The sequence below is a fragment of the Prunus persica genome, chromosome G2, assembly GCF_000346465.2.
Source record: "Prunus persica cultivar Lovell chromosome G2, Prunus_persica_NCBIv2, whole genome shotgun sequence".
Taxonomy (NCBI): Eukaryota; Viridiplantae; Streptophyta; class Magnoliopsida; order Rosales; family Rosaceae; genus Prunus; species Prunus persica.
This window is the reverse complement of record NC_034010.1, coordinates 1,624,718-1,635,842: the sequence shown is the minus strand read 5'-3', so window position 1 is coordinate 1,635,842 and position 11,125 is coordinate 1,624,718. Positions and strand designations below refer to the sequence as shown.

The window sequence follows — 11,125 nt, the reverse complement described above, 5'->3', positions numbered from 1 at the left end:
AGAAAACTCATAATCAATAAAAATAACATAAATGTTCTACATAGAAAAATAAATGTTGAAAAAAAACAGAAGGAAAAAAAACAAATATTCATGATGAGATAATCATATGAGAAACCGTATCGTGCAGCCAACTCATCAAAAACGCAACGCACCATTGCAACAGAGATGGACCGAATCCCTTGATTCCCTTCTGTCCTAGTCCCCTTCATCATATCCACGTGATTCCCAAACTCAAAACCACAGCCGTCTGATCGCCCATCCCAAAATTTCAAAACACCGCGCCCAAAACCCCTCCATTTGAATTCAAATCCCTATTGACCGTTGCACCTTTCCTTTAAATCCCTAACCCCCCTCTCTCACCCACCCATTTCCTCTCTCTGGAACCTTCCGTCTCTCCGTCTATCCAAACGCCACAGCCATGGCGATCGAGAAGAAACGCCCACTCCAAACCAGCAACAGCGCTAACATAGCCCCAGCCCCAACTGATGGCCAAGGCAAGACAATCGAAGAGATGTACCAGAAGAAAAGCCAGCTCGAGCACATCTTGCTCCGACCCGACACGTACATCGGGTCGATCGAGAAGCACACCCAAATCCTATGGGTCTATCAAAACGACGAGATGGTTAACCGTTCCATCAGCTACGTTCCCGGACTGTACAAGATCTTCGATGAGATCCTCGTCAACGCCGCCGATAATAAACAGCGAGACTCGTCCATGGACGCCGTGAAAGTCATCATTGACGTCGAGCAGAACTGTATAAGTGTCTACAACAATGGGGCTGGAGTACCAGTGGAGATTCACCAGGAGGAGAAGGTGTATGTGCCGGAGTTGATCTTCGGACACCTATTGACCAGTAGCAATTACGACGATACGGAGAAGAAGACCACCGGTGGTCGCAACGGCTATGGTGCCAAGCTTACGAACATTTTCTCCACTGAGTTCATCATCGAGACTGCTGACGGGAAGCGACAGAAGAAGTACAAGCAGGTATTAATATGTGTTTTCTAGAAGTTTTGTGATGCTTGATTCTTATTGTAGGATTTTAATGTATGGTGGAATTGAGGAATTAGGGTTTGTTATTGCTGTTTTTATATATTGGGATTCTGATTAATTAGGGTTCATTTTTTATATGCATTTTCGTTTTTGTAACTTGTGATTTATTCGGGGTTCTTCATGGTTTTTGTTAAAATGGTGGATCCTGACTACGTAGGTTTTCGATTGATTCGGATCTGGGCTTTCAATTCTTGTGGAGTAGTATCAGATGCTTTTAGGTTTTTTTCATTTTCAGTTTGAAGCCTACTGTGCTTGGATTAGACCTGGTATAGGATCTTGAATTTAGTATCCAATTGTGATTCTGGTTTTATTCTTTATCTTTTGAAAATTATGTGAGTGTGTATTGTTTATGGGTTGCATGTAATTCTTGATTTGACTGTATTTTAGTATTAGTGTGCTAGTGTAGTAGTTTTGTGTTAGTCGTTTAGGGGTTTGTTTGATAACATTGATGTGGACATGAAGGGAGAACTTTACTTTTGACATACAAAAGACCATCGTATGGTGTTAGCCTAATTTTGTTTCTAGGAGGACCCTCCAGGAAAATAATCTCCTTCTTTTCATCATGGGATCCTTTTGATTGATGAGATTATATGAATAGTAAAGAAAAACAAAATGTTCAAATGTTAGGATTTTACTTTTTATGGGTTTGAAATGGTGAACACCAACTTCCAAAGTATATTTATGAGTTTTATTCAATTGGCAGAGATATCATGCTCATTTATATCACTTGAATAATCTGGTTCTTGCTGATTTCAGGTGTTCACTAACAACATGGGGAAGAAAACTGAGCCAGCCATCACCAAGTGCAAAGAGAGTGAGAACTGGACCAGGGTTACATATAAGCCGGACCTATCGAAGTTTAACATGACCCATCTGGAAGATGACGTGGTTGCATTGATGAAAAAGAGAGTGATTGACTTGGCTGGATGCCTTGGAAAGACTGTGAAGGTTGAGCTGAATGGAAAGAGGGTCCCTGTAAAGTCATTTCTTGATTATGTTGACCTCTACTTACAATCTGCCTGCAAATCTAGAGATACTCCCCTTCCAAGGTTCTTGTTATGAAGTTTTTTGGTTTCTGAATCTTTCATTCTTTTTTCTTCTTCTTTATAATAGGAATTTCTCACTATGTCTACTCATTTGACAGGATGACAGAGAAAGTTAATGATAGGTGGGAGATTTGTGTTAGTCTCAGTGACGGGCAGTTTCAACAGGTTTTAACAAAAAAAATTTGATACAGAGAAATTACTAAGTTCTGTACACATGGAATTGTGAGTCTCATGTTGTCGGATTTCTTTTTACCAGGTCAGCTTTGTGAATGGAATTGCAACAATCAAGGGTGGAACTCATGTTGATTACGTCACAAATCAAATCACGAATCATGTGATGAATATTGTAAATAAGAAGAACAAGAATGCCAACCTCAAAGCCCATAATGTGAAGAATTATCTATGGGTCTTTGTCAATGCTCTTATTGACAACCCTGCATTTGATTCCCAAACAAAGGAAACTTTGACGATTCGCCCAAATAGTTTTGGATCTAAATGTGAACTTACACCAGCGTTCTTAACTAAAGGTATGTAACACTAGTTCAATTGTTCAAGTAGACAACTAGACTGAAATACTCAAACTTGATTTTCATGTACTAATTATTTTGCAGTGGCAAAGTCTGGAATTGTGGATAGTCTTCTCTCGTGGGCAAATTTTAAGCAGAACAAAGACCTGAAGAAAACTGATGGGACAAAAACAGAGAGGGTTCATAATATCAACAAGCTTGAGGATGCTAACTTAGCTGGAGGGAAGAACTCTGAAAAGTGTACTTTGATTTTGACAGAAGGGGATTCAGCTAAAGCTCTTGCAGTAAGTTTTCATATTTTACAAATTCGGTACATTCATTTAACTTGTTTGTCTACAATAGATTGACATACCTTATCCTACACAGATGGCAGGGCTTGCTGTTGTAGGTAGGGATCATTACGGTGTTTTCCCATTGAGGGGTAAACTGCTTAATGTAAGAGAAGCTAGTGCCATTCAGGTCAGGGATAATGAGGAAATTAAGAATATCAAGAGGATTCTTGGACTGCAGCAAGATAAAGAGTATACCAGTCTTAAGTCCTTGAGATATGGTAGCCTGATGATTATGACTGATCAGGTTGAATGCCTCAAGCTTCTATTTCTTTTGGTTTTATTCTCGTTTGAAATTGTCTATGAAACCTTTACAGCATTTCTTTCTCTTTCTGATCACTAAGAGAAGTTTAATGTTTGTATAGGATCATGATGGTTCCCACATCAAAGGACTTCTGATCAACTTCATTCATTCCTTCTGGCCATCACTGCTTAAAATTCCATCTTTTTTGGTTGAGTTTATAACTCCGATTGTCAAGGTTGGCTTACTTGATTTAGCTAGTTCGCTTAGCAAATTCAACACATGTGGAAGATTGTTCTTGAAAGACAACTATAACTTATATTATTTCTATACAGGCAACCCACAAAAATGGGAAATCACTTGCATTTTACTCCATGCCCGAGTATGAGGCATGGAAGGAAAGTTTGAGGGGCAATGCAAGTGGCTGGTCCATAAAGTATTATAAGGTTTGTATTCACTTTAAGTGAAATACTCTTAATTCTTATACTTACAGAAATTGTACCATCTTTTTATATGGTCTGTGAAGTGTTACTGGAATTGTACCATTTTTATATTCTTATTCTTCTACTTACATTGATATCCTTTTAGGGGTTGGGAACAAGCACGTCTAAAGAAGGGAGGGACTATTTTCAAAATCTTGCTATGCACAAGAAAGATTTTATTTGGATAGATGAGCGTGATGGGGAGGCAATTGAGCTTGCTTTCAGTAAGAAGAAAATAGAAGAGAGGAAGAACTGGCTTCGGCAGTTTGAGGTGGGAAGTTTTGGCAATTTACATTAACATTTGTATTTTGGAAATTATTCTATGGAAACTCTTAACTCTTTGTATTTGCAGCCTTCTGTACATCTTGATCAGAAGGAGAAGCTTATAAAGTACAGTGACTTTGTTCACAAAGAGCTTATACAGTTTTCCATGGCTGATCTGCAAAGGTCAATTCCGTCAATGGTTGATGGCTTGAAGCCAGGTCAAAGGAAGATTCTGTTCTGCTCCTTTAAGAGGAACTTTGTGAAGGAAGCAAAAGTTGCCCAGTTTTCTGGTTATGTGTCTGAGCATTCTGCCTACCATCATGGTGAGCAGAGTCTTGCGAGTACTATCATTGGAATGGCACAGGATTATGTGGGCAGCAATAATATCAATCTTCTTCAACCAAATGGTCAATTTGGTACCCGTAACTTGGTGAGATTAACCATTCCTGTCAATAATTTAAGAATATTGAAGCTTGTCATGTTGCGTAACTGTATTCCAAGATATTTTTATTTACATTTGTATTTTGCTACTTAGGGAGGCAAAGACCATGCAAGTGCTCGTTATATATATACTCGGCTTTCTCCTATTACAAGATTCCTTTTCCCGAAGGATGATGACAGACTCCTTGACTACTTGAATGAAGATGGGCAATCTATTGAGCCAACTTGGTATTTATAATTTTTCCTGTCTCTACAGTAAGAACACTGCATTTAGATTGATGGTGGATAAATATAACTGACATATGGCTTTTGTTTTATAGGTATGTTCCAATTATACCAACAGTTTTAGTTAATGGTAGTGAAGGAATTGGTACAGGGTGGAGCTCTTACATTCCTAATTATAATACAAGAGACATTGTTGCAAATGTAAGGCGCTTGCTTAATGGTGAAGCAATGGTGCCAATGGATCCCTGGTACAGAGGATTTTCTGGAACTATTGAGAAAACTGTCAAGGAATCAGGTGTAAGCTACACTGTATGTGGGGTCATAGAGGAGGGCAATGAGACAACAGTTAGGATTTCGGAGTTGCCAATCCGTAGGTGGACTCAAGATTATAAGGAATTCCTTGAGTCTATCTCTCAAGGAAATGACAAGGCCAAGGATCCATTCATTGAGGTAAGGTCACCTAAAACTCTTGACAGTTGCAATATTCATCAACATCATGTGTTTCAGATCATTTTCAGTTTCTAAGTGCATTATGCATGCTTCAGGGTTTCACACAGCACAGTGATCACAGTACTGTAGATATCATAGTCCACTTACCTGAAGAGAACCTAATGGCTGCCAGGCAAGAGGGTTTGCTGAAGAAATTTAAACTGACCACCAGCATTAGCACAAGTAATATGCACCTGTTTGATCCAAAAGGCGTGATAAAGAAATACGACACTCCAGAACAAAGTATGTGACACAATTCGAGGTTGTTTGATTAATTCTTTGTTGTACAATTCATATAACTGGACTTTCTGTTTGTTTATTTTCTTCTTTCCGCAGTTCTTGAGGAATTTTTTCACCTAAGACTTGAATTCTATGAGAAAAGAAAGGTGAGTTCATCAGTAGACAAATGTTTGTATTGTTGACCTGGATATGGATACAACTGTTAACTGATTTTCTATTATATATGCAGAAAGTACTATTGGATAACCTTGAGATGGAGTTGTTAAAATTGGAAAACAAGGTCAGGTTTATCCTGGCTGTCGTAAATGGAGAGATCATTGTGAGCAATAGAAGGAGGGCTGATTTATTCCTTGAGCTCCAACAGAAAGGTTTCACTCCCTTTCCAAAGAAGACCAAGGCCCAAGAGCCAGAAGTTGCTGGGGCAATTGAAGATACAGAAGAAACGGAAGAGAACTCTGAGTCTGCCAGTGGAAATGGAGCACGTATTAGTGATTATGAGTATCTCATATCCATGGCAATTGGGACCTTGACCATTGAGAGGGTTCAGGCCCTATGCGCTGATAGGGATAAGGTCAATAATGAGGTTGCTGAGTTGAGAAATTCAACACCAAGGTCACTGTGGTTGAAGGATCTTGATGCTCTTGAAATGGAACTTGGTGTATGTATTAAAAATTAATTTTGTTTCACCATTCTTTATTCACTATGCTTTATACCTTTCTCATGTATGATGTATTATTATTTCTATCAGGAGCTGGAGAAAAGTGAGGCTCTGGCAGAGGAGGCAAAAAAGAAATCACGAAACCAAGTGAAAAATGCACCTGCTGCTAAGGTTTCTAGACCAGCACCTAAAAACCCACGCAAGAATAATAAGAAGGCCAACAATGCAGAAGCTGCTGCTGAAAGCAGGGAAACATCTTCCAGTTTTGTGTTTGAAATGGGTAAGCCTAGATTAGTTAAAAGCTTTCTTTTAAATATATCCCACAGACATTAGTTCGTCTTTGAATTTTTGGTTTATGCACTCATTTAACTAAAATGATCTGCCTGCTTTGTCAGAGAAAGCTCCTGAGATAGTGAAACGGAAAGTTGGAGCAGTTGCAAAGAAAGCTCCTGCTGGCAAGAAGGTTTGCGCTGCTGCTTTATTTCTAATTGTTTTGTTTTACCTTTTTAAGGGAATACCTATTACCTTGGAAAACTGTAACTTATGTTATTCTGTTTGTTTAACAGCAGCAGGCAAAATCTGCTGTAGTTTTGAGTGATGATGATGATGAAGTGCTTGAGCTGAAAGACAGACTAGCTGCCTATAATCTTGATTCATCTCCCGAAAATTCAGCAGGTACGCGCTATATTTATCCTTCTTTGTGTATTCTAACTTTCTTTTACATTCCCAGAGACTGCTGCTAGATAACATTTATGATTTATCAATCAGAGGCCATGTCTGGAGTAAAAGAGAATGGAACATGCAGTATGCTTGGGAATTTAATTATGCGCTTATCTAATGAACATTAGTTTTTCTTTTCCTTTTTTCTCAGTAATTGGAAAAAAAAAATACTAGGATTAACTTGCAATGTTCATTTAAAAAGAAGCATGAATAATGAGTTTCATGGTTCCTTTTACAAGCTTTTCCAGCTAATCAGTAAGTAGTGAATTAACATAGTTTTACTGCCACAGGTAAGGAAACCGAAGTGCCACAAGAACCAGTCCAGAGAAAAGAACCTAGCAAAAGGGCCATGCAAATAGATGATGACGAGGATTTTGAGGTAGAAATAGCAGCTGCCCCAGCAGCAGGAAAGAAGGGAGGGAGAAAAGCAGCTGGAACTACAAAGGCATCAAAACCCCCTGCAGCGGCAAAGAAGAGAGGCGCAGCAGCTAACAAGCAATCTCAAGCCTCATCATCATCAGGCCAGAAGCTTTTAACTGACATGTTAAAGCCTGTTGAAACTTCCGGGGTTTCACCGGAGCCGAAAGTGAGGAAGATGAGGGCATCCCCATTCAACAAGAAAAGTAGTTCCGTGATGGGCAAAGTTAGTTTGGAGGTTGAGATGGCTGAAAGTGAAGAGAAGGTGGACACTCCATCCACTGAAGAAAGAAGTGACGCTCCAGTGGCGGCCAGAGCTAGACCTCAGAGGACAAACCGCAGGCAGACAAGGTATGTGTTGAGTGACTCGGAGAGTGAGAAGGAGGTCAGTGAAGATTCTGATTTTGATGCAAGTGAAGAGGACTAGGACTAGTTTTTTGTTGTTGATGGTAGATGCTAAAAATTGAGTGTGCAAAAGAAGCTTGCTGTGGGAATTCTAGCTCATTATTCCCCTTGTATTTTAAATTGTAGTTTTTATGATTTTATTATCATGCTGATAAGCAAAGTTTTAATATTTTACCATCAAGTTTGATTTGTGTTGTAAATCTGTTGAAGATCTAGCTTGATTTGTGTTAGTTTAGCAAATTGAACTGTGAATGGGTCACCAAGATTGAGGAGTTTATTATCATGCTGATAAACCAAGTCCGAAGATTTCACTTTCAAGTTTGGTATGTATTGGTCTCATTTTGATGTGGCAAGTTCCAATTGGATGTTGAGATCATCAAGTTTTGTATGCGAATAACTTGCATGTTATAGGAATAAACACGATTTTGCTATCTCTAACTAATCACGCTGTCAGTGAAAAAATTATCACACCTGACAGAACGTAATTAGTTGAAAATAATAAAATATTGTTATCACATGATATATAAGTTTTTCTCACGTTTGTGGTGGCTGATGCGTACAAAAGTTTTCTCCAGTTATTGGACTTCGATAAAGTTCCTTACTGCAAGGCACAATCTTTAGAGCCCTGTCAAGAAAGAAAGCATTTGACAAGCTTTTGCTTTTCTTTTTGTTGATTTGAATAAATCAAAACTTACCATAGGCGAAGAAGTCAGTTTCTGTATACTGTTGATGACCAGATTAAAGTGTTTATAGGCCTGCTTTTGTCTAGTTTCTCAACTCTTTTCATTCTGAAAACCGTAAAAGCAAGTGGTACCCAACAACTTTTTGGACGCTTGGCTATTGGGTTGTTTTTGGATCCCAACGACTTTGAACTGGAACTGTCTGGTTTCCACCCATTTTTAAGGGCCGAAATACCATTTTGGTCGATATGCTTTGCCAAATTGTTACTTTGGCCTTTTGTGTTTTGTATTTAGGCAATTTGTTTCTTGCGTTTTATTGAGAAATAGACCGAGATTGCGTTTTATAATGAACCAGATTGGTTACAACACGTAATTGTGCAACAATCGCATAAAAAATCTCAACATGTCAATTTTATGGCATTATATTAATAAACGAACACACATATTATAACACGAGTGCATTGAAAACACCAAATAAGGATATTGTTACACCGGAAGTTTCTCAATTTTGCTTAATTAGACGTTAATCGACTTTGATGTGACAACCTCTATGTGCTCACATTAATGCCCAAATTACACAAAAAAAGACATCAAACCAAAATAACTAGATTAAAAATCCAAACAAAACACTGGAATTAGATGGACATTTAACCCAACTTTTATTGGTTAAAGAAAATGGATTTAAACCTAGAGAGGAAAAGGAAAAGGGATCAAATGGTTTGGCGCTTTGTTAGGGTCTTGGGCTACGATTTGAACAGTTTAATGGGCTCTTGACGTCTCTCTCTGTATCTCTTCCCAAAGTTTTATGGTGATTCGGCTCTCCTCTATTTTCGGCCATCGAATCAAATAAACAACGGTTTATTCCAATCAATAAAACAATTTGATTGCTTAAAAAAAAGAAACGGCTCTTGTTTGTTTTTGGGTTTTTTAAGTTTTACGTAGCTGCATACAAGAATATTAAACATGGCCCAAGCCGCCTTCAACTATTTCAGCTAATACAAAATAACATACAACCCTGTTGCATGTTGACATTTCGAGTCTACAGAATCATTTTTAAAACAATTTTTCATTACATATTAATTTCTTTTGCTTGATGTGATGTAAATAATTAATATAAAAAACAAAAGTATTTGATTACAGATTTTAACGTTAAAAAATTACAAATTTTTTTTAATTTTTTTATGTGTTAGTAAATATAAAAGATGCTACGAATTGAAATCATTAAACTACTCATATCTTAACCGATACACAGTTAACAAATACACGAGAAACAATAATTGAAATAATATTCAACTACTCATTCATAACAAGTAAACATTCTAGAGTAAATAAAGTTTCGAAATCTCATACTTACTTTATATATTACTATTATTTTATTAGCAATGTTTTGAGTGTGATTGAAGAATGATACCAACAATGACGAAATTTTTCTTCCATGTGTTTGTGAATCTATGATTTGTGAAGTGAATAGGTGAATTATTAAAATGGAAATGACCCGTCCTTCGAAAATAAGGTCGTTCTTTTGCCATATTCGTCACAAGTTGATGTACCTTTAGGCCATTATGTTATAGCGTCCCCATCTCAGGCATCTAAAATAAGTCACATCATACGTAGGTTATTTTTTATTGAAACTATTTGTCGCACTACAAAACAAACCGAAACTTATGATCTTCTAGTATTCAATTTTCATAGTATTTTCGTATTCTTAACAAATTATTGAGATCATTAAACAGAACAAATTGTTTTTCTTCAAAGTAGTGTTGATCTAATTAATAGGCTTACTTTACCAAATTTATAGTACATTAATATGACTATTTTATTATCAACGGGATCCAGCCTAATGAAAAAGGGTTTTGATTTACAGATCAGAGGTCTTAGGTTCGCACACCTAAGGACTAAAATAACGATAATATCGATAAAATATTGAGGATATTATCCTTTTTTTGGGTCTCGAATATTTTGGAACATATCCATACATATATCGTATAAGTATCGATAATATCAGAAAATATCGACGTCGATAATTTCTCTCATACTTCAGCAACATTTGGCCAAAATATCGCTATAATATCAATAATATTGAGATGATGAAGACAATGAAAAATTTAAAGAGTTATTTGCACTAACACCCTATGAGGTTTTTTCTGTTTTCACAAAATCCACTCAGGTCTCAAATATTACATGAACACTCACTAAGGTTTTAGTTTGTTTTCACGAAACCCATTTTTCGTTGATTATTTGTCCAAAAATTGATAATTTCATTGAAAAAAAACTTATGCAAATGACAAAATTAACCTCAATAAAGTATATGCAATCTAATCTCAAAGGCAAACTTTGTCATTTGGAGAACTTTTTTAAATATAAAATCATCAATCTTTGGATGAGAAATCAATGAAAAGGAGTTTTGTGATAAAGTAACAGATAATTGACTAAATAAACATCCTCCAAAGTTTCAAGAAAAATTTCCAAGTTTTTCATACACTTTTCATGGTTTTTATTCAATTTTTATTGATATCGATAATTTCCCATTATTTCCATTGAAAATTTCATGTTTTTGAACCACCGATATTTTTGAAACCATCGATATTTTAGACCTTGCTCACCATCATGACACTTAGTTGTGTGTGTTGGAAATTCTCATTCTCTTTAGTTTAGACTATCGTTTGTACTAAAAAAAAAATATTGCAACGTCAACATTTAGGAAAATTTTTAATGTTGATTTTCAAATTTAGAAATAAAACTTTTATTGTATAATACAAACTCTAGTTTAAATTAGGGAAATTCAAACTTGTATACAAGTACACCGACTCATTAACCTGACCAACTAATCTAACTACGTCTCCTATTACTACGTGCCTTAGTTTGTAATTAGGAAAATGCTCGGCTTATCATATTTTTCATACCACA

At 36.6% G+C, this 11,125-nt stretch overlaps 1 protein-coding gene across 2 annotated transcripts; it reads left to right on the top strand.

Moving 5' to 3' along the window:
* Positions 1 to 7,918, top strand: LOC18786685 (DNA topoisomerase 2). 2 transcript variants are annotated; one of them, XM_020557627.1, is made up of 19 exons: positions 1 to 988; positions 1,811 to 2,103; positions 2,199 to 2,265; positions 2,357 to 2,627; positions 2,712 to 2,911; positions 2,994 to 3,203; positions 3,322 to 3,435; positions 3,533 to 3,643; positions 3,786 to 3,950; positions 4,032 to 4,373; positions 4,479 to 4,612; positions 4,705 to 5,059; positions 5,155 to 5,341; positions 5,435 to 5,484; positions 5,568 to 5,996; positions 6,087 to 6,276; positions 6,392 to 6,459; positions 6,563 to 6,671; positions 7,007 to 7,918. In XM_020557627.1, the coding sequence occupies exons 1-19, from the start codon at positions 419 to 421 to the stop codon at positions 7,558 to 7,560; spliced, it is 4,419 nt and encodes a 1,472-aa protein (XP_020413216.1). In that variant the 5' UTR covers positions 1 to 418; the 3' UTR covers positions 7,561 to 7,918. The 2 variants fall into 2 exon arrangements, with proteins under 2 accessions (XP_020413216.1, XP_007220582.1); XM_007220520.2 differs by having other exon boundaries at positions 419 to 988; positions 6,566 to 6,671.

What these genes read in the sequence shown, in the direction of transcription:
- LOC18786685 (XM_020557627.1), top strand. Translation starts at nt 419, where the DNA reads ATGGCGATCGAGAAGAAACGCCCACTCCAAACCAGCAACAGCGCTAAC. An exon ending in CAATCTATTGAGCCAACTTG is followed by an intron (nt 4,613 to 4,704) that starts GTATTTATAATT and finishes TTTGTTTTATAG; the next exon opens with GTATGTTCCAATTATACCAA. An exon ending in AATTCTATGAGAAAAGAAAG is followed by an intron (nt 5,485 to 5,567) that starts GTGAGTTCATCA and finishes TTATATATGCAG; the next exon opens with AAAGTACTATTGGATAACCT.